Source organism: Desmodus rotundus, chromosome 5 (assembly GCF_022682495.2).
Source record: "Desmodus rotundus isolate HL8 chromosome 5, HLdesRot8A.1, whole genome shotgun sequence".
NCBI classification, from domain to species: Eukaryota; Metazoa; Chordata; class Mammalia; order Chiroptera; family Phyllostomidae; genus Desmodus; species Desmodus rotundus.
In genome coordinates, this window is record NC_071391.1 from 15317057 (window position 1) to 15339919 (window position 22863).

The window sequence follows — 22863 nt, forward strand, 5'->3', positions numbered from 1 at the left end:
TTTATGAAGTTTGTCGGACAGGATGAAATTTCCTGTTGGTCCATTTTCACAAATTTGGATTCTGGCTGATGCTGCATTTTTCAAGGGCTTCTTTATAACAAGGCCACCAGGTTCTGTCTCTAGTCTTCTCTTCTGGAATGTCCTTCCTCAAAAGGGTAGAGGATATCCCGGGGACAGAATGACGGGTGCATTTTCTCCTCTTAGCCGCAAGCCCCTGTGGGTGTGCCCTTCCTTAAAGAGGACGGTGGCAACGGGAATGATTGTTTTCCTCACCACCTTTCTAACGGTGACATCAAAGCTGTCCTTCAAAGCTGTCCTTGCCTGAACAGGAGTTTGGGAGCCCCTGAAGTTGCAGGTGGAATTGGCTGAATTGAATGGTAGCCCCCTCCCCCCCCCCCCCCCCCCCCCCCCGGCAAAAAAAAGGTATTTCCAGATCCTAACCCCTGTACCTGTGAATATGACCTTATTTGGTTGGGGGGCGGGGCAAGAAGAACATTTACAGTTTAGTTAAGTAAAGGATCTCGGGATGAGAAAATCCTGGACTCTCCAGGGGGGCACTACCTCCCACAACGTGTCCTTACAAGAGACAGAAGACCAGAAGACTCCGAGAACAATGTCACGTGCAGGCAACGGCAGAGGTGGGAGTAATGAGCCACCGGCAAAGCCTGGAGCCACCAGGAGCCAGAAGCGGCAAGGAGGGCCCCTCCTAGAACACGGCCCCAAGGACGGACGCCTGGATTTCAGACGTCTGGTCGCAGAGCTGCGAGAGAACAGGTTTCTGTTCTTGGAAGCCACCAAGTTTTCAGTCATTTGTTCCAACAGCCCCAGGGAACTCATAAAGCACCTACCTGCATCTTTCCCGGAAGAAAGTCCTCAGCTTTCATCCGATTGTTAAGAAGTAGCTCTCCCAAAGCGTTAAACGCCACCGATGTAAATGTTTGTGTGAAGTTACACGTGCAGAGCCCTCACCCCTGCGCAGTGAGAACTGTACCTCCAATTAGGATGGGCGGGGCCACGAAAGACCCTGTGCCCGGGCCTGGTTCGCCAGCTCCCTGCCCCCCATCCCCCACCCCCAGCTCTCTCACACCGGGATTCCTGGGGCCTGAACTCCTCTTATTCCCCCACCTTAGTTCCCTCTTCCTCTGAGGTCAACTCTGCAAATCGCTGAGGAAACTGAGCTCTTTTTAAAAGCACTGGAATGAGTAGAAAGGGCACAGAGTCCTGGTGTTTAACTTGCCCACCTGACACAACTCCGCTCTGGGAACAGAGCTGAAAAAGCATTTTGGGGCAATGAAAATGAATTGGACCTAGACAGAGCGGGGTGCTGCTCAGCACTGAGAATGTACTAAATGCTTCATTCGGACTAGTGAGGTATTTGAAAGGTGGCAAATTCTGAAATTGGCCACACATGGGGGTGAGTTGCGTGGCCCCAGGACCCAGCGGGACGAGAAACTCCAGAAACCTGGAGACTGGTGGTCTGAACAGGTCTGGACACGAGGTCAGTGTGGCTGCAAGAACTGTGTGTTCCTCCAAGCCCTGCAACACCCGCCCTGTCCCAAACAAGCGCGAGGACGGGAGTGCGGGGAGCGCCTGCCTGCCCACGTCAGCTCTATCTAGCCCTACAAACTGTCCTAGGAGACACAGATCATCACCGCCACCTCACAGATGAAGACGGCGAGGCACGGAAAGGAGAGAGACTTGCCCGAGGTCGCACAACTGCAGGTCAGGATCAGCGCCCTGCTCTGCGCGTCCCTAAGCCTGTGCGTTCTCAACCACCCCTTGAGAAACTCGGCTGGACCTGGAAAGGAATTCAACTTAGAGAAAGCAGCTAGGAGTTTCCGTGCTGCTAGGGATGGCAGAGCAGTTGGGAGAAAAAGGCTGAGAGAGGAGGCTCAGTCGGTGGGCGTCCAAGGAAGGCCGACCGCGCGTCTCCGTGCCGAGGCAGCGAGAACACAAGCGCCCGCCAGGCTTTACAGCCAGGGTTTGGTCCACCGTAAACTCTGCAGGATTCGCATTTCCCTCGGTGTGTCTCAGGCTGTGGGCAGCTCCTCTTCCTGGCCTGGACCTGCCTCCTTCAGTGCTGGGGCGAGAACCGAGGGAGGGTGCATTGCACGGATCTTCAGAGGTGGGCGTGAGGCCCTGAAATGGAGGGCAATAAACACAGAGAAGGTGCCACTTCCCAGGGACACGCCACAGCCCAGCTCCTGGGGCCACGCCCCTGTCTCCCAGTGGCAGCCCAAGGCTGGAGCAAGGCTATCCACGTAATTGTTTCTTTTATTTCAGCAGCTTCCTTTTTGGTTTTCCAAGTTGAGTTACTCCATCAGGTTGGGGGTGGGGCAGGGATGCTATAGGTTCCCTCAAGGGCTGGGGTTGGTGAACCACACCACTGCGCTGGGCTTCAGCCCTTAGGTTGGCAGGCAAGGCCTCTGTTTCCTACCACCCCACCCCACCCCCACACACCCCCCTTGGCTCAGGGTGTCCACCCTAGTCTTCTTGCATCTGTGCGCTGGAGCCCGGCTCTCAGAATACCAGAGAAGTGAGGTGAGGCCAGCTGTGTGCCCACAGGTCCCAAGGAGGGAAAGACGACAGGGACAGGCTGGTGGAAAAGAGAGTCTCAGTCAGGTCACTGGTGTCCTCAGGTACTACTAACTTGACCAGGGGGTTGGGAAGTCTGGCAGGCAGCTAGTGAAAGCAGGAGGCAATAAAAATATAATAACCACTGGCACTTATTAAGCACCTACTATGTGCCAGAGCTGCTTGTAGCTGTCTCTGACGTCTAGGGTTATTCAAGAACATCTCTCCTGCCTTCCCCTCTGCCCCGTCCTCTCCCCTCCCACCTTTCTGCCTTCCTCCCTGCCAATCACAAGCCTCGGATTATGTGGATCAGAATGTGCTCTGGCTGTTTCCTGCAACAGGTGCTAAGGCCAGGACCCCTCCCCCTTGAGGCAGGCAGAAAGCCCCCGGAGCAGAAGGGGATGCGGGAAGGGGGTGTTAATGCCAGACCCCACCCCCCTTCCATGAAGTCAAGGGGAATCTTGGATGCAGGGACAAAGATACCAGGCCTGATCTCTGGCTTGCAGTGTGACTTTGGGCAAGGGGTGTCACTTCTCTGAGCTCTCATTTTCCAGACTGTAAAACAGGAAGGTGACCCTACTCCACAGGGTATGGGTGAGCTTACAGAGAGAGTCAGCAGAGGTGAAGGTGCTGCTGCTTTAAGTACGAGGTGGCCTGGAGCCAGGAGATGGAGGGCAGCAGGGACCTCCTCCCCTAAACTGGCCCCCTGCTCACCCACCCACACACCCAAAACACACACATACCCCATCTCCTGCCCACAGCATCGGGCGGGAAAGGCAGACCCAACCCTGGGCACTCCAAACTCCTTCGGTCATCTCACTCCTGGAGCTTTGAAAGGACCATGACTGGGAGGGGTTGCGGTCAGAGGAGAAGGGTGAATATGACCCGTTTTCTGAACGTTGAAGGACACGAGCCCCAATTTGTCATTTCTGATTCATTAAGGCTGGGCTCTGATGTTTAAAAAGCAGCATCTGCCCGACCAGTGCGGATCAGCGGATTGAGTGCCAGCCTGTGAACAGAAAGGTTGCAGGTTTGAGGTTCCATTCCCAGTCAGGGCACACGCTTGGTTTGCGGGCCAGGCCCCCAGATGGGGGTGTGCAAGAGGCAACTGATCAAAGTTTCACATATCAATGTTTCTTTCCTTCTCTTTTTCCCTCCCTTCCCCTCTCTCTGAAAATAAATAAACAAAATCTTTAAATAGCAGCCTCTCTGGTATAGAAAGGAGGCCCTTATTGCTGTTACTAAGAAAATACCTTAAGTGAGCATGACCTCATTTAACCCTTGCAGCTATTTTATGGAGCGGTTACTATTATTATCCCCATTTCACAGATGAGGAAACGGAGGCCCATGAAGGAAGTCACTTTGCTTATATTACACAGCCAAAAAGCGGCAGAACTGGGATTCAAATCTGAATCTAAAGCTGGGCTCTTGACCACTAATGGAATTGCTGCCGGGCATTTTGCTGCCTCCCCTCACCCCAGACCCTTAGGTGTCCCTACTGCCACCGACCGATTTGCCAGCTCTTTCCCTGAGAGAATCCATAAGCCCCCTCCTAGCATCCTTGAGAACAGGTGGGGGCAGGGGGTTGGAGTAGGAATGGGAGTCAACACAGCTGCCACTGGCTGCCCACACACTCTTGAGACTAGGGGGGGCGGGGGAGGGACAAGGGGACACAGTGTGAGGGGTGCTCAGCTCCCTCTGGTGATCAACACTGCTGTCCCTGCCTCACGCAAGCCTCCATCTGCCCAGTGGAGAAATGGGTAGAAAGTTGAGCCACACTTCCCCGCAGTTAAGATGGGCAGGGGCAGACCCTCCCCACCTGACAAGCACCTCAAGAAACTGAGACCTCATCGCTCCCCAGGAGGTGGGTGTCTCAGGACCCTGGTATATACGAAGTGGGGTGTTCTTACCTCCATTTTCCCCGTGGCCAATCTTTCCCAACCGCACTTGGAAATCTTAGAGGGCCCACCTTCAGGAAAGAAGGGACAGAGGGGAAGACAAGAAGGGCACGGGCCTTTGGTCCAAACACCTGGGACGGGAGGTTTGGCGGATGGTGTTTGGGAATTATCTGTGGATTTAAATGGTCTGCGCTGTAACCGATGTCCCAGTACTGCACCGACTCGGACCTCCGGGGAGGACTTTCGGTTCCAGCAACTTCCTCCCGGTCAGAGATTAAAGCGGTCGCCGGGCAGAGGGGAGACCTTGTTTCACGAGCTTTTGAGCCGTATTTTCCTCGGGGCTCGCCAGACCCCCTCTCTGGAAGCCCTCTCCCGGCGCTTGTGAAGGGACGGAAGGCAGGGCACCGGGCTCTGCTGCGCTCCTGGCCTGCGCCTTCAGCCGGGAAACCCAGCCCCCGCGCAAAAGTCGGGAGAGGCGGGAAGCAGATCCCTGAAGCGCATGGGGGCAGGGAGGCCGAAGGTGTGCGTTCCCACGGGCGCGGGGGACAAGGCTGATCGTTTTTTAAAAACCTCCATCCCTCCCGCTGTGTACATCACTGACGCCCAAGACCTAACTGTGTGAGCGACCAGAGCTCTCCGGGCGCACTGATTCTCCGGCACGTCGGGGTTCGCGCTGTTGCCAGGTGAACGAAGATGCGTCCTGAACGCAGACTGCCCTTTGGCCCCCTCGCCGCCCGGCCTTCTTACACTTAGAAAGGGGGCAGGGAGGCGGATACCCTGCGAGGCCTGTTCCAGCCAGGGGCCGATGGAAGGCCGGGCTCAGCGAAAGGCTAAGCAACTAAACTGGGGGTGCAGGTTCAGGTGTGAGGTGCGGGCGGCGGGCGAGGAGGAAGAGCAGCCGACACCGCGCTCCCGGGCCCCTGAAGAAGCAGGTCGGGACCTAGACCCAACCCTCCTCCGGCGAGGTCCTGCCGCTCAAAGCGCCTTATAAGGGCCCTCAAAGGAGTCCTTCCGCAGGGCAGCCCGGAACACTTTGGCGCGTACCTGCGGGGTCTTGGGTGGCACTCCCCGCGGCCGGGTAGCCACTGGAGAAACTTTGTGGGATAGAGTCTCGCTCCCTGCCTCCCACACGGGAGGCGCGGGGCCCAGGGGCAGCGCAGTGCTGGAGCCGAGCGCGGGAAGATGTTACCCTGCTCGCATCCCTGGGGGATTGGAGCAGGGTCTGGCGGTTGCCGGCGCTGACGCCGACTCAGGGCCTCGTAGGTTCGTCCCCTCCCAGAGGAGGGCACAGTGGCTCGGTGAGAAACTGACCCGATTCGCCGCTGTGGCGCCCACGACTGCGGCACTAGAGAAATTGGAGGTTCTCTGTGCGTCCTGCAGGCCGAGAGGGATCTTTCAACCCACCGGTCCCCAGAGATTGCTGAGAACCGCCCTTGGTTGCAGAGACCTCTGAGAAGCTCAGTGGTTAGCAGCACGGCTGCTGACGTCAGCTCACTTGCTGCTGGGATCCCAAGTCCTCTGCTTTGCTGTGTGACGGTAAGCAATTGCTTCACTTCTCTGCGGGTCCATTTTTTAAAATCCTTGCAAAACAAGGGTAACGTAACCAACGGCTTTTGTGAGGACTGCAAAGATCTCAGTGTGCAGAAGTAACTTGTAGCAGTTGTCTGACACATAATGGCTAGTATCGTTCCGTCCAGAGTGTGAGATTTGTGTGCCAGGGTCTGCAGGACAGGAAGGTTCCTGCGCAGGATTCCTGCCTTCTCTGCAGTTGTCCAAAGTGTCCTTTCAGCGTCCCCAAACTTCTGGGCAGTTTTTCTCGTACCCTGGCACTTACAGAGCCAGGTGGTGTACACTGTCGCTGAGGTGGGCACGGCCCCCTTGTACAAGCCCTGGAAATCGAGGCCAGGGGCAGTCAGGTGAGGTCACAGGGTAAGCAGGTCAGAGACGAAGTGGGTAAGTGGGTGGAGCTGGAGTGAGGGCTTCCTCCCCAGCTCCACTGTTTGTTCAAGGGGGTAGGGAGAGGGAAGTGGGTGGCAAAGGCAGAGGGAGCTCAGACCAAAGAAGGTAGCCGCCCAATCTGTCCTTTTCTTTGAAAGGAAGTAAGTAGTATCTGCTATGTCTCTTCCCTCCCGATCTTATACCCTGGCCTCAAGAGTTCCACGCCTCCCCACAGGGACTGAGCAGTTACCCTCCTCGCCAGGCCTGGGGCAAGGCTCTGCTGGTCCGACTCATCCGTCCATTCGCTCACTCACTCATTCACTCTTCAGTTACTCACTCAGCACGTACCCACTGAGCGGCTCTGTGTGCCAGCACCGGACCTGTTGCTGAGAGCAGCAGACACAGCCTCCCGTTCTAGTAGAGACGGGCACGAAATCAAACCAACCGGCCCACGTGGGAGATGATGTCAGGTCAGGATAGATGCTATGGAGGAAATAAACTGGCAGGGGTGGCAGAGCAGTAGCTAGGGTAGTGAAGGAAGGTGTCCCAGAGGAGGTGACACTGGGCACTCGGCCTTGGCAAAGACTCTTCTTTTCATTTTTATTTATTGACTTGAGAGAGAGAGAGATCAATTTGTTGTTCCTCTGATTCATGCATTCATGGGTTGATTCTTGAATGTGCCCTGTGACCTTTGGACCGAATGGATGGAACCAGTAACCTTGGTGTATTGGGAGGAAACTCTAACCAACTGAGCTACCTGGCCAGGCTGAGAAAGACTCTTCGTCACCACTTCCCCTCCCCTGGCTGTGTGCAGAGCTCCTGAAGCCCATGGAAGGGGGAAGCTGCTTTCCAGGAGGGCTCAGCGGGAGACTCAAAAGGGAGGGAGAAGAGGGCAGCCAGAGCAAAGCCTGCTGGGGGCACAGGACTTGAAGCAAAGCCCTCTGCTCCCTGCACCGTCCCTGGTTCCCAGGGGAGTAACCTGAAGTGCAAGGAAGGGCCAGGCGTGTCAAGCGCAGCGGGAGACACAGAGACAACAGTAAACCAAAAGGGAGTCTTAGCTTTAGGAGAAACAGCATGCAGAGGCTGAAGCCGCCAGCTGGCTGCAAGGGCGCCCTGTCCTCTTGAGGAGGACCTGAATGGGAGTGGCTGGGCATTCAGCCGTGGATGGATGGGTGGATGGGTCGGCTGATGGATAAACAAATGACGGAAGGCACACAAAAATAATCAGCTACACTTATCAGCATTCTCCTCAGAAAGGTGTGTGTGAAGGGACTCAGGAGAGGGGGGTGGGCGGTTTTTCTGAAGGCAAACGATTTGCCCAGAATGTTCTCACACCGTTGCAGGCAAACCCACAGGCACGGCCTCACTCGCAGACACACGCTCGCCCTTCCTGAGTCCAACTTGCAGTGCAGAAAAGCAGAGGCTCTCACGCAGGTGCCAAGGACACAGGCCCTCAGTGTGCCAGGATGGGTTCCGGCTGAGGACACCTAGTGCCACACCTCAGCGTTCTTGGTCTGAAAGCCCCGGGGAAGGCTGGGGAAAGGTCGGATAAGGAGGCAGTAATTAAGCAGGTAATAAAAAGCGCCGGGTGCGTAGGTGGTCAGAGGCAGCGTCCAAAGAAAGCCTCCTGGCACGAGGCAATTTTTCTCGTTGAGTGCACACAGTGCAGAGGTTACCGAGAATATTGTCTTAATGCAATTATTCCTGTCTCCAGGTCCTTCCTCCCCAGACTCCGCCTCACGTGTTTCACTTCTCGTTGTCTCCCCCCCCCCCCCCCCCCGTGTCGAGGCCTGAAATTGGGGGTGGGAGGAGTGGAGGGGTTGCTGCCACCCTCTGGGTGCTTGCAGGCAGCCTCTGGGCCCACAGACCCAGTCGCCGGCTCCCTTCGAGTCCCTTGGCAAAAATGCATCTCTCAGCTCCTGGACCGCACAGCGTTTTCATTCTTTCATTCAACACACATTTGATGAGTGCCTACGATGGGGCAAGCCCTCCGGCGAACAGGACAGGCCTGGCCTCTGCTCTGAGAGAACTCGCTGTTCCTGTGCACCCCTGAGAGGCCCGCACATTCTTGATTTTGTTGCTTCATTCATGAAGGAGAGGCAGGGCAACTCATTCTCCTTGGCTAGAGGAAAGCAAAGACGTTGGGAGCTGGTGCCTGGCTAGGCAGTGGAAGGGACTCAGGCTCTGAGAGCCCTGGTTTTAGTATTTTATCCCACAAATATTTGTGGGGCGCCAGGCATGGCAGAGACTGCCCTGGGGGGACCTCCAACAGGCAAGATCAAGATGAACACCCACCCTAGCAACCAGACAACCACAAAATCCAGGACGGAGATGCTGCAAGCAGAGGCGCCAAAGCAAACTGGGACAGATGGGAAGGCTTTCTGAAGGAAGAGACTCTAGGCTGAACCCCAAATCATTGGTGAGACAAAAGCACAGTGGCGAAACTGGGGGGTCCAGAACTTGGCAGGATCAGACAACTGAAAGAAACGGGCTGGAAGGAGCTAGTGGGGACGGTGGCAGGCCCGGTTCACCCACTTTTTGCTCTCTTTGCTGGGAAAATTAATTGGTTTCTTTGAGTGTCAGTTTACCCATCTGAAAAATGGGCACGACAAGCCAAGCAGCTCCAGACGGTTGGAGGTGGCTGGGCGGATGACCTGTGGGTGGATTTCGCACAATAGCGCCATAGATGCTCAATAAATACAAGGTCCTCACGTGGCTCAGGTGTGCGGGCAAGGAAGGCGCAGGGCCCACGGTGGCGGTGGCTTCAGGCCTGCGCACCCTGGGCCACGGTTTGCGGAATATCTTTATTAATGAACACTTCAAGGTAAGCCGCAATGCAAACCAGGTGTGGGATCTCACCTTGAAGTCGCAGTCGGGGGCAGAGCAAGAAGCAAAGATGCCAGACACCTAGGGAGTCGGGAATCGTGTTGGGGTGAGGAGTAGTCGGTGTGAGGTGGGGGGTAGACTTGCGACCCCAGATATCTTTTTCTTTGAGAGACCTTATGTGCAGATTGACTTCTGACCTGCTTTCCTGGGTTCGGGGTGCTCAGGCCCTCATTTTACTTTGCCCCTTCACCTCTCACCCCACTCCCACCCTCCCTTGAGGTGGGCCTGTCCTCCACACACGGCTTTTCCCTGCAGTTTATCAAGGGCTTCTCTAAGGGTCTCCTTCAGACCCAGTCATTCCACAGCCAGACACCCGTTTTCTCTGTTTTTTGTTTTGTTTTGTGGTTTCCACGGTGGAAATGTCCTCCCAGGTCGGTAAAGGGACTAGATTCAGTATGGGTTCCCAAAACAGCGCTGCTCCTTCGGGTCTGTGTGACCTGAGTTTCGGTTTGCTCATGGGAAAATTGGGAACCCCGATCCCCACCACTCACGGCTGTGGTGAGGCACAGTTGATGATTGGCTGTGTGCAAGGGGCGCAGCGCTGGAGAAAGTTCCTTCCCCCGCTGCTGCAGGTCCCAGGGAGGTGCGCCTCGGTAAGGGGAACCACAGTCCATCACATCAGAGATCACACACTGCCTCACCCCCACCTCCAGCGGCGAGCAGGTGACAGCGCGGCGACGGGGCGCTGCCAGCCGGTCTCCAAACTCCACATTCTCAACCCAGCCAGCCAGAAAATCCCCTGGGCCGGGCGCAGACTGAGGTGTGCGCGGCTCTGTCCGGGGCCAGGAGGGCAGAAAAGGGGAGGAGGCAGCGCTCTTAAGCGTCTGAAGCCAGGCTCAGCCGAGGATTTCTCCCGTGGCTGAGAGCGCACAGGCCCCTCCGCACCCTTGCCCAGAACCCTCGCAGGGAAGGGAGACAGTTAACCCACGTGGAAGTGGCCGTGCACAGGCCGGCTGCGGCGTGTGTGTTAGTTTCACGGAGGAACCGAGAATGGGGAAGAGGGTTTGGAAACACGGAGGAAAAGGCAACAGTGCGGAGGCCCGCAGCTGCGCCGCCAAATTCGCGTGGAAGTGTGCAAAAGACTGTCCCGCACCCGGAGGCTAGCAGCCCATCTGACTCCGAATGTCAAACCCTGTTAGGTTAAAAAAAAAAAAAATCTATTACTAAAGTTTTGCGTGCCCCTCCCCTAGGCCAGAGCTGGGACCAGATAATTTTCAGCCTAGCCTTGGGAACCCTAAAGGCCCTGACACCTTCCCGGCTCCGCCTAGAATCGGAAAACCCTTCGGGCGCCTCGGGGAAGAATCCCCAGGATTCCACCACGAGACAGGAAAGAAAGGGCAGGGGCAGTGGAGGGAGAGTAAGGGGAAGGAAGGAGAGATTCTGGGCGGGGTGGGGGAGGGCGGATCACTCTCTCCATTCACCGACCCCTTCAAAATCTTAAGAGGGCTTGGGAGATCTGGTCAACTTTCCGAAACATCTGAATCTTTTTACAGCCCTCCATTCTTTCCCTGGGCCAGCTGTGGTGAGGGAGGAGGGAGAGGAAAGAAAAAGTGAGAGAGGGAGGGAGCGAGGGGGAGAGAACGAGAGAGAGAGAGAGAGAGAGAGAGCGAGAGAGAGAGCGAGCGCCGTGGAGGGAGGAGGAGGGAGAGGAGCGAGCAGGCCGGCGCGGAGCGGAGCGCACAGCCACCGCCTCCTCGCGTCTCCAAACTCCCGGCCAGGGCGCGCGGTGGCGTCCTCGCTCTCCAGCTGGCGCCCCCGCCCGTCGCCCGCGCGAGCCAGGCATGAATGCTGAGACTTGCGTCTCTTACAGCGAGTCGCCGGCCGCTGCCATGGACGCCTACTACAACCCGGTGTCGCAGAGTCGGGAGGGCTCGTCACCTTTCAGGGCGTATCCCGGCGGCGATAAGTTCAGCACTACTTTCCTGTCCGCCGCCGCCGCCAAAGGGCAGGGATTCGGGGACGCCAAGAGCCGGGCTCGCTACAGCGCGGGGCAACAGGACCTGGCGGCACCCCTGGAGAGTAGCGCCGGGGCGCGGGGCTCCTTTAACAAGTTCCAGCCCCAGCCACCCGCCCCGCAGCCGCCGCAGCCGCCCGCCCAGCCGCAGCCCCAGCCGCCGGCGCAGCAGCCGCATCTCTACATGCAGCGAGCCGCCTGCAAGACGCCCCCGGACGGCAACCTCAAACTCCAGGAAGGCAGCGGCGGCCACAACGCGGCTTTGCAGGTCCCCTGCTACGGTGAGTGCACGTGCGGGTCCCGCGGGGCTGGGGACCCCAGGGCCCGTGGCTTCGACGCCCTCGAAACGCATTAGGCTTTCGGGATGCAGGAGTTGGGCTGAGGAAGTGCGTGCGGGCCGAGCAGTGGGCAACTCCCGGTCGGGAAATGGGGATCGACCGCTCCGAGGGTACGGAGAGATTCTTCTTGCCCTTTCACACGCACCCTCGCCACGGCCAAGGAGCATTTGAGCTCCTAAACTCGGAGTTTGTTCCACCCCTTCTTTACCCTTTCCTCGACCTCGCTTGAGCTGCCCGCGGGGCCGGCTTCGAAGCGGAATTCTCGCGCCCGCGCCGGGCGTGCGGCGGGAGACAGTTGCGGCGCAGCGCTCGGGCGCCGGGCTCCCGGGTGCCAAGGCCTTGCTCCCCGCCAGCGCCGAGGCTCCTCCCGCGACACCACAGGTGGGAGCGTCGCAGGTACGGAGCCCGGCCGGGAGCGCAGTCGTCCGAGGGCGCCCGGGATGCCGTGGATCGAGGGCGTCACGCGGATGTGGTCCCGAGACGCCGGGAACCTCGGAAGACCAGAGCCCGGTGGCTCCGGAGTGCGGCTCGCCGCGGGGAGGCGGGCCGGCCAGAGTTCGTGAGCGTTCCTCTCCGGAGAGCCGGGGGAGGCTGGCTGGCCTGGGAACAATGGTTTTCGGCCGACCCCGCAGGGAGGCAGGAAGCCGAAGATCTTGAGGGGACTCAGTGCTGGGCGAAGAGGGAAGTTTCTTCGTCCTGATTTGGGTTCACAGAGAGCCGAGGCCTAAATGACCTCCAGGCCCCCTTGAACGCAGGCTGGGGCCCCCAGAGCTCAGCGACCGTAGCGGAGGAGCGAGCCTCACAGGGGCTGCCGAGGCCAGAGCAGCTCAGGAGCCTAGGCCCTCACTCCCAGAATTGGGATGGGTGAGCTCCCAGCCGGTCGCAGGGAAACGGAGAAGGGGGGAGAAAATCTTCCCTGGACCAGGAGCCCTAGGTACACGACCTTCCCCTGAGGCCTCAGGCAGCCCCAGGAGATGAGCTGGTGCTCACAGGGCAGTGGCTTTGGCTGCGTTGATCCAGGCCATTTGGAGAGATACCAGGCCCGGGGACAGAAGTGGGACGTAGTAGAGGCCTTGGCAACTGGAATAACCTTAGGAAAACAGCCCAGGACAAGCACGTTCTCACACTCACACTGCCTCTCCCTCCCTCAGCTCAGAATTAGTTCGTTAGGTGGTTGTTGACACACAGGAACAGTCACAATCGCGCGCCTGTCTACACGTGCATTCTACACACACAGAGCCTCTTCCTCAGGAGCCAGCGTGGTCACACATCAAGTACACTCATTCAAGGGGCCCCGCACATAGTCACACACTCCCAGGCCCACGGGGCAGAGCTGAGAGCGGATTTAGGAAGATTTGGTGGCCTTTGCCCACTTCCTCCACCTTCCTGCTGGAATGAGATCAGGCACCCGATCACAGACACTTCTGCCCCATCCACAGGCAGGCCGTCGGGACCCTCAGCCCTGTCCACATGCACCGGCCTGCCTCCCGGGCTCACCCAGGGCCTCCGCACCCACGGCAGTTGGGACTGCTAGGTGAGAGCAAGTCTCACTCTGGGGGGACCCATGGAGGTGCCTTTGCAAGACCAGGGGAGTCGCTGCTTTCTCTTCCACTGCATTGGATTTTCGTGTTTTAAAGGAATTCACCAGTGAGACTTCTGAGGAGAATGAGACATTAGGCAAGGAGAGATCCCAGGCTGCTTCCACCTTCTTGTTTGCAAGTTGCCTTGAGACCCAGAGGAAAAGAGCTGGCCCCTGCTGTGCCCCCTCTCTGAGCTCTCCCGGGCCATCACATGCCACTGTGGCCTTTCTATTGCTTGCCTTCGCTATTGGGGCTCCCCAAGGCGTGACCTGAGAGCAAGCATCTAACTCCTCTACACCCTAGTGCTCATCTGCATCATGGGGAGGTAATAGTAAGGCCTCATTGGGTGGTAAGTGTCCCCCCACGGAGAGAACAAGAGTCTGGCCTACCCTCTTCCACATTTCCATCATTGGTGGCCTCCATGCTGCTGGGAACCTCTGGGCACCCAGTTCTGAGGTCAGGACAGGCGCCTGCCCCTGCTGTGGGCAAGGCTATACGCTGCAGGCTGGGACAAAAGGCAGCCTGGAATCACTGACAGGACCCCACTCCCTGGCCACCCGAGATGAAGGCACTGCTCAGGGCAAAGCCACAAACAACAAACAGCTCTGTTTACTCTTCTCCTTCTCTCAGCAGCTGTTTCCCCGCCTTGGAGGAGATTTCTGGTCCTAGTACAAAAGAGGTTAGCATGTTAGGTACAACAGGAGGCCCCGGAGGCACCAAGAGGTGAGGCTCTGCCCTTTACAGAGGCAGCTGGGAGGAGGGCCTCTAGACAGCCAGCAAGGAGGGAAACTGAGGCAGGTGTTGACAGCTGGTTGTTCTCACACTTGTCGGAGTGTGTATTCAAGAGGGGGGAGAGGTTCAAGGAGACGGCGTTGAGATATTCCCAGGAGCTTGGGGGAAAGTGAGGGCAGCTAGAGCGCTGGCTGGGCCGAGCCTGGCCTTAGCAGACCTGGGTCCTACCCCAGGTAGCTTGGACTTTGCAACCTCCTTCCCAGCTCGGTTGGTCCCGGCAGAAGCCAGTTCCTCGATTGTAACTACGCGGAGCAGGAGGGGAGGCTCCAAGTTTTCTCCGGGACCTCAGCCCCAGAAGCCACTCCCCGCTTTCAAGGGGCCCTCTGCCAGCGAGGTGCGGGCGTGGGCGTGGGGGTGCGCCGGGGCCACGACGCGGGAGCGGGCAGCGTGGAAGCCGCCTCTGTCTCCCCCAGCCGGATTTCTCCGAATTGCCAAAAGCGGAGGTGAGAAATCCTCCCCGGCTTCTGCCATCTCTGCTCTTAACGGGGCCCCCGTTTCCCGAACAACAGTACTAAACAAGGCGACAAGCAAGACGAGCAAGATGACTCGCAGTCGCCTCCAGCGCGAACACCTTCCCGCTTTTACGAAGGAGCCCCACCCGAGTCTCGCCTGCTTCGATCCCGACCTCGCCAGGCTCTGGGTCCGCTATTTGGCCTCCTGAAGTCCCTGCCCATCCTTGGCCCATTTTGGACCGCACGGGCCCCAAGGATACACGCCAGGTTTGAGATCCGACATTTCTCGGCGGCAAGAAGAGCCTCCTCGCCTCCGGGGTGGGGGCTCAGGCAACTTTCCCCCGCACGCTCGGCGGACTCCAGAGCCACCCCGTGCACACCAAGCCTCGTGCGCCCCCAGATGCTTCGGGGAGCAGCCCCGCTTCCTCTCTCTTTCGCTTTCGATTCGGTGCATGCAGGTTTTCGTTGCTAGCGGATTGCCACCTTCCCTTACACTCTGGCGAAGGCAGCGCTCTCAGCCCAGAGGTCTGGGGAGACCCCTGGGGCGCCACTGAGGGGCTGGTCCTGATTTTAGACGCAGTGTTTGAATGCTAGCAATATTTATTTCCACTCACCAACACACTCACACACCACAAAACGTGTGAACTCTGTCCTAGTCTGGTCGTATTCAAATTTACTCAAAGAACCAGCGTGGGCTTTTGAACTGGACCCCCCCCCCAAAAAAAAAATCATTGAGAAACCTAGGTGTAGGCAGAAGTATTAAGAGCCCTGGGTAATTGTGGGGTGTTGGAGGGAAAACTGGAGCCTGGGAGCTGTGCCATCGAAGAACCCCGTCAATTTTGGAGAAGAGGGATCTAGAAGGAAGATGCTTTTAATTTTTTACTTTGTTAATTTCTATAGCCGCCAGCAATTCAGCCTAAACAGACGCATTCTTAAATATAACAAAAACAAGGCCTGGATTAAAGGGCTAGTATTATTTAAATCAATCGATTTGAACAAAGTTTTCTTTCTTGTGAATGATTTACATACAGTGAAGCCCACGCAGCTGAGCGGGGCGTTTGGAGCGTTCTTCGGAGTAACTTCCATCTGGATCAAAATACCCGTTCTGTGTTGTGTATGTGCGCGAACACTTGGGGGGGATTTTTTTTTTTTTTGTAAGTTGTTCTAAGAAAATTGCAGAAGAGACCTCAGTGAGCTGGGGATCCTGTCTTGTGCCAGACGGTGGTGTTTTCTTGGGCAGGGTGACCTAGTACGTCTGGGCATTTGCCGGTTCCGACTCGGAAAGCGAGGTCGCCCCCGGCTGCGGCAGGAACCTCTCCGCGGCCGCCGGGACTGTCCCGGAGTCGCCGAAGGCCCCAGCTGCGGCTCTGCACAAGAGAACCGTCGGGGGGAAACGAGTTAAAATAGCACACGTACAATGTAGCCAAAGTCCCTGAGGACTTTCGTTTTAGAGACAGGCTGGGTGCGCTTTTCGGGGGACGCACCTTTATTTTGGCCTTAGCCCGTTTCTCTCTTCCTGCAGCTCCGTGCACGGCTTTGTTTGAGGGGCAAATTGAAATACGAAATAGAAACACAGCGGTCTTTGAAGCTTTAGGGGTGTGGGGAAATTGGAACCCCGCATGTTAGTCTGGGGCTCAGGCTTCTCTGCGGACCCCTGGACCAGGGTGCCCGAAGCAGCCAGCAGGGAAAGAAGGGGTAAACTGCCGGGAGCCCCCAAGGCCCTGCGGGTATAAGATGGGGAACCTGGGGGCCGCGCTTGAGCGATGCGCATTTCCCTGCAAGAAAAGGGAAGTTTGGGAGTGGGGGCACGATCTGAGAGAATGCTTGGTGGGGAGGGGCAGGGAGAATTCTGTGCTCTGGTAGCTTCAGTGTCCAAAGCTCCCACGACCCCCCAAGAGCCTTGTTCCAGGCTCTGTTTTGGGACTGTGAGAGCCCAGTCAATTGTTTGGACCTGCCTTCCAGGCGCCACCTGGCCGCACGCTCCGGCAGTATCGGGGTTCCCCAGGAATCGCTGAATTGACAAGGGAGCCGTCGGATTAGGAAACTAAGGCAGTGAGGCCCCCTGGCTATGCGGTGACATCACCCAGCAAATGTGTTCAGATCAAAAGCCACTGGTCCGTCTTGTTTGGGGGGCTGTGGGTGCCACACTCCATTGGCTGGTTTGCCCTGGACAGTGGAAGGGGCCCTTCTTGCACACAAGGTCCTTTTTTTTGGAAAGAAGAGGCACCTCTCTCCCACCAGCAAGCCTTCCTAGCCACAGGCTGGTCCCTTGGAGATCAGAATTATTGATGCCCCCGGGGGAACTCCCCTCCAGTGGTACAGCCCTGCACCGTCTTCTCTGGCCTACAGGTGTGCCAATGAGGGATAGTCACCCCCACCTCCCTGCCAGATGCTCCTTCCTCACCCAGCACAGAGGTGCGGGGTGGTCTGGTAGCAGGGGTGGTGCTGCCTGGGAGCTGGTCTCACCAGAAAGGCTGACTCAGTGGGGCAACAGAAACCTCTGGTGTATCCAGGGTGGTGTCCCCAGCCACCAAGCACACCAGACACCAGCCCTACCCACCCATCCCCTATCCCCAGGTTACCCAGTCTCCTTAGCAAAGACCTACTTCTCTACCACATCCCGCCCCAGACTGCCGGCACCAGGGAGGAGAGGGAGAGGTGGAAAGGACGTTGAAGCTCCGCAGAGAGAAAAGACAGGAAAGGGGAGGCTCAGAGGAGTGAAAGATTGGGGAGTGGGTGGCGACTCCAGGCAGCAGGCAGGTTGAATTCTGGCTCCAGAGGCAACTGGTGGAAGGGGCGGTCACCGTGGCGCTTCAAGGCAACTGGAATGCCTTTTAGGAGAGGAGAGTTACTGGGAGATGCTGGCACGGGGTGGGGGTGGGCTGAAAGAGGCATCACAACCCTTTGAGTACCTGTCTTTTCCGCTGCTGCACCGCTTATATTTGGGACCCCAAGGTTGGGGTGCTGGGCGCTGTTGCCCGCTGTGGAGCAGCTACTCCGACTACTCCTTCCAAACCGGGGGCCGCCGATCATAGGCATCAGCCCCAAGCCCCTCGCTGTGGCCTGCTGGTGACCCGGATCAGGACAAAGCAGCTGGTTCTCCACGCGCTCGCGGGCGGTGATGGGGAAGATTGAGAAACTGGAAGGTCTGGTCCGCCACGCTAAGGTCCAGAGTGGCACAAGTGCGGGGCAGGGCGCACAGTCCTGGTGTAGACGGCAGGCAGGCAGGTCTCCACCGGCGCCTTTTCTACACTACATGTGGCCTTGGGAAAAACCCCGTCCCTTTCCCCTCCTGGATCTGAACTGTGAAATGTAGGGGTTTGGACAATTTCCAAAGACCCTCCAGGGATTGTTTTTGTCGGTACCAGTTTGGACATGCCTTCACCGCATTTCCCTGCCCTCCCTGCCCTTACGTACATTTTTGTCCGGGAGAGATCGGATAGAGTGGACAGACACGGCTTCCCTGGGAGCGGAAATGGGTCCTGAGGGCCCCCGGGGGGTGTGCTCGGAAGGCACAGGGAGGAACTGGGCAGCAGCTCCAAGACAAAATGGGCTGGCAGCTTTGGAAGGCCTTGGTTGAATGCAGCTTCTAGACTCCAGGGCAGGGCTTAAATGTGGAGAGGGGCGAGCCACAGGTATCTTCATTCTCACAGGTGACCGGGCACACCTGTGACCAGGCCGAGGCTCTGGAGCTCCTGGCCCCTCCCGGCCACCCCTGTCCATCTTTGCCTCCACCTGTCTTCCCTTTCTCTGCATTGACTGAGCACCACCTAAGTGCCAGACCGCGTCCTAGGAGAACAGACCGGGCACCTGCCTGCTCTCCTACAGCGTATGTCCAGGAGTCTACGTCTGAGCATAATAAATGTTTACTGGCTGGGAAGGCGAATGAGGAATTGGTGTTGCATTCTGAGTGGCTCGTGTGGTTAGGGCCACCGTGAGCATATCCCGGTACCTTTGTCATGAGTGCAGGCCTGGGGTCCGTGTGAGCTTGTGCACAGCGTGAACACGGGCGGGCGTTTGTACTCACTGGGTCTGTGTTCTGCTGTCCCAGAGTGCTTCAGGGGGCCGTGTGTACTAATCTGTGTGCACACCTGTGTGACAGAGGGATGCGACCCCCAGCACTTGCGTCTGTGACCCCCAGGTACGTGAGCCACATGCGCACCAGGGCGAGCACCTGCGTACAATGCCAGGGAAATAGTGACTAAGCATTTGTGCGTCGCTGCCTGTGGCTTTTCCTGCCACTGGCTGGGGCTCCTCCAGGAGGCTGACTCACTGAGTGGCAGGAAAAGTCCCTCCGTGGCCTGTGGGTGTGGCCCCCAGGCCCCAGGATCTTCCTGGGGCCTTCACAGTGTCCACCAGCCCACCCAAAGTGCAGCGAGCCCTCCCCTCAACCTTCAGCTCTTGAGCATACCCTCTGTCCTGTGTGGCCCACCGCGGACAGAAACCATCGTCTGCACCATCCTTACGCATGTTGCAGATCCCATTTAGCAGATGAGCACACTGAGGCCCGAAGAGAAATGGGGCCCTGAAGACAGATTAGTGGGAAGGAGGGGACCACTGCTGGGTTTTCCTCTTTCCACTGCTAAGGGGGAAGGAGGAGGAATGACTTGGGAAAATCTGCCCAGGCTACCCACCTGCCTCCATTGTAACCCCTCCTGCGCATCAACCAGGGTAGAGGCTCACAGTCTCCCCCCTTCAGAAATAAGGAAATTCCCCATAAATTGCCGGGGATTGCAATGGCAACAGGAGACCCCCCGTGGACTTCCCATGGTATTGCAGCCCCTCACCCTGGACATGACCAGGCAGGGCTGGGCCCCCTGCTCTGTGCCAGGCTCCCGGAGCCAGGCTTTCTCTCCTCACTAGTGGAAACCACAGGGTCCGCGCCTGAGGGGTCACCTGAGGCCACATGACTGGCTTCTTCCTTTCTTGGCCGGCCCTGTGCCAGGCCTGGAGGCCTCAGTGGTGTCCAGGAGCCCTGGGTCCGCCCACCTGCACACGCCACCTACAAAGGCACCAAGCCCGCCCTTGACCCCCCGCCTACTACATCCCCAGATGTGAAGATGGGACGAACTCTTTGGGGGCTACATGCATGACACCCAGCCTTTCAACCCCACATCCTCTTAGACGGGACTAGGGTGACCTCGAGGCTAATTAGGATCATCCTTTAAAAACATGCCTTTTAGGTTCTCAGAGCCCTTGGCCATCCAGAACTTGCCTTCTCCCTTCTTGGCGGTCCCACCTAGGGCAAGTTGCTCCTTCTCCAGGAGTCTGTTTTCATCCATGGAATGGGGATGACACAGGACCTGTCTTGTGCGTGGGTCTGCGATTGGGACCCAGTGACATCACACACGAGACGCACACGCGCACTGCCCGTGCCCCGGCAGGAGTGCTCGTAACGCAGGCTATCCCACGGCGTCATCCACACAAAGGTGTCGCCCTGCCAGCTCGTCACCCCCTTCTGCCTCTCATCGGCCTCACTTCATTATCGTCCTTGTCCTACAGTTGGGGAAACTGAGGCATGGTGCCAGGTAGGTCACACCAGACTCTTCCCCTTTGGCAGGATGGACCAACCATCTGCCTCCCAAGAAGATCCAGTGGGTCTGTGGCAACCCCCAACTTCCCTCAACTTCTCCGAGACCTCCCCTTACCGGGTACAGTTATGCCCACCTGGGCTGGGAGACTTCTAAGGTGCTACAAGCCTGGTGGGCAGCGCTTTCTGCAATTGCACGCCTGTGGGTGAGCCAAGCTTCCCCCTTCCAGCATCACCCAACGCTCTGGAATCGCCAAGTTACTAGCCTGTCTCCCATGCTGGACCTGCAGGCAGGGGCTGTGTCCAGCGCTTCTCAGAATCCCCCACAAGGCCTGGCACAGAGACAGGCAAAGTTCGGTGAGCAATGAGGAAGTGCAATCAGGCATTTCAGTCCCCTCTTCTGTGAAACAGGACATCTGGACCCGCAGACGTCCGGCGTCTCTTCCGACACCAGGTGGGACACCCATCCTGACACCATGTTCACATCTTCACATCTGGGGATGTAGTAGGCGGGGGGTCAAGGGCGGGCTTGGTGCCTTTGTAGGTCAGAGTTTTAGACCTGACTCTCTAGCCTGGGCACCACTCTTCACCTGTCCACAGGTCCTGCTGGACTGCGGTGAGAACCAGGACGCCAGGCATGGCAGAGGTGCCTCTTAACTGCCATGAGGGAACATGCCAGGACCTCTGGTCAGGGCAGGGTGAAGCTAGGAACTTGTGAGGGACAAATCAGTGGGAAGATACCTTCCTCCTAGGGAGAATGACTGACCAAAGGAGGCTTTTGCCTGTTTCATTTCAAACTGGCTTCCCAGAGCCTGGAGCCGGGCTTGGTGTGCACAGTAGGTGCTCAGTAAATGTTGATGAATGACTGATCGAGTGGTGTGGGGTGTGAATATGCTAGGAATTCTAAGAATCTTTCTTTCCTCTCTTCCTTTCTCCTTCCTGTGAATCCAGGCCTAGGGTGAGAAACTGACTTCCAGTTCTCTTGTGCTCCAGTGGAAAGTCATTTATTTCCTGCGAGTATCCTGGTGGGGTTATGGGAGCAGGGAGGTCCTCTCAGACTCTGGCAGTGGGAGGAGCACCCCTTGTCCCCACTGTTCCCCCTTTGCTGTCACCTCAGAGACTGCAGGCCAAGGTCCAGCTGCTGCACCCCCAGGGCTGGCTCCTGTCAAATGGGCCATCTCCTCCCTCCCTGGCCTCTCTCCTCAGGCCTCCCCCATTCCCTGCAGTGAGTTCTAGGTCCGCCTGCAGCCACACCCTCGCTTGCCCCTGTTGGGCCACCTGAGAGCTGCTGAAGTTCCTCCCTGGGTACCCCTATCCACTCAGCCCCACCCTTGGGATTCTGAGACCCCACACTACCCCACAACAGGGATGCAGCGCTCTGTCTGGCCAGGATGCCGTCCTCAGTCAACAGCCTGGACAAGGAGACGCACGGGAGGCATTCAGACCTGAGCCTGAGATGCAGGCAGCACTGGGGGAGAGGGGGCTGTGGGGAGAGGGGGTGGCCATGGTTACCGTGAGCCAGGCACTGCGGGGGGTGGTGTGGACAGAGAAAAGGACTCCGTTCTCCCTCTTCAGAGAGTGAGCTGGGCATAAACAAAGCTGTGAGAAGTGCTTTGCCAAAGGCTTCTCCTCCCGTCCTGTCCAGCAAACCCCGCAGGGCTGTGCCCCTGTGTCTGACAGGCATGGAGCGTTTGGCGGTGAACGAGCCGAACGTGCCACAGTGGGATTCCCCTGGGAAAGGGGAAGTGGACTGGGGCTTCCCGGGTGTGAGCATTTGAGGTGGACCATGAAGGTTGAGTAGGAGCTCACCAGCTGGAAACGGCATTCCAGACTCAGGAAACAGCATTATCGGGCTTCGGGTCAGGAAAATACGTGGAGTGTTTGGGAAACGGTAAATGTGTGGTGTGCAGGGGCGTGATGGGTGCAGGCCAGGTGGGGCCGTTCACTTCCTGCCCAGGGGTTCAGACCTTGGGGAAGCCGCCAGAGGCCTTGGGCGGTTCGGTGAGAGGCCAAAACCCCAAGCTGAGTTCTGTGTGCTACTCAGCATGGCCTTTTAAAACAAACTCAAAATCTTTCATTAGGAAAATTTTTTCATTGTGGTTAAAATATACATAACATAAAAGTAACTGTTTTAACTATTTTAAGTGTATGGTTCAGTGGTGTTAATTATAATTCTAACATTGTGCAACAGTCACTGCTATTGATATTTCCAGAACTTTTTCATCATCCAAACAAACCCATTAAACAATAACCCCCATCTCCGTCTCCCCTGAGCCCCTGGAAACCCCTATTCTACTTTCTGTCTCTCTGAATTTTCCTGCTCTCCGTGTCTCGTAGAAGTGGAATTGTGCCGATCACATTCGTCTTTTCGTGTCTGGCCATTTGGGGATCTTCTTTGGAGAAAAGTCGTTCAAGTTCTTCACCTGTGTTTGGACTGGGCTGTTTTGCTGTGGTTGTTGCTGAGTTGTAGGGTCCTTTATGTATTTCTGGATATGAATCCCATATCAGGTATATATGATTTGCAAATATTTCCTCTCATTTTGGGGGTTATTTTTTAACTCTCTAGATAGTGTCCTTTTGATGCACAAATGTTTTTAAATTTGATGAAATCCAATTTATTCATTTTCCTTTTGATTCCTGTGCTTCTAGTGTTATATCTAAGAATTCATCACTGACTCCACTGGGAAAGTGGAGTCCTGAAGGATTTCCCATTTTCTTCTAAGAGCTTTACAGTTTTACCTCTAAAGTTCAGGTCTTTGATCCATTTTGAGTTAATTTGGGGTACATAGTGCAAGATAAGAGCCCAGCTTCATTCTTTTGCATGTGGATATTTGGTTTCCCCAGAACCATTTGTTGAAAAGACTGCCCTTTCTCCACTGAATGGTTTTGGCACCTTTGCCAAGAATCAATTGGCCGTGATA

At 57.0% G+C, this 22863-nt stretch overlaps 1 protein-coding gene across 2 annotated transcripts in view; it reads left to right on the plus strand.

Moving 5' to 3' along the window:
- Positions 1 to 10951: 10951 nt before the first annotated feature.
- Positions 10952 to 22863, plus strand: part of ALX4 (ALX homeobox 4) — a 41926-nt gene continuing 30014 nt past the window's right edge. Inside the window, exon 1 of one of the 2 annotated variants that reach the window (XM_053925563.1) lies at positions 10952 to 11531. In XM_053925563.1, the coding sequence (XP_053781538.1) occupies positions 11078 to 11531 (454 nt within the window). In that variant the 5' untranslated portion in view covers positions 10952 to 11077. The remainder of the gene's footprint in view (positions 11532 to 22863) is intronic. The other variant, XM_053925564.1, reaches the window with a different exon arrangement.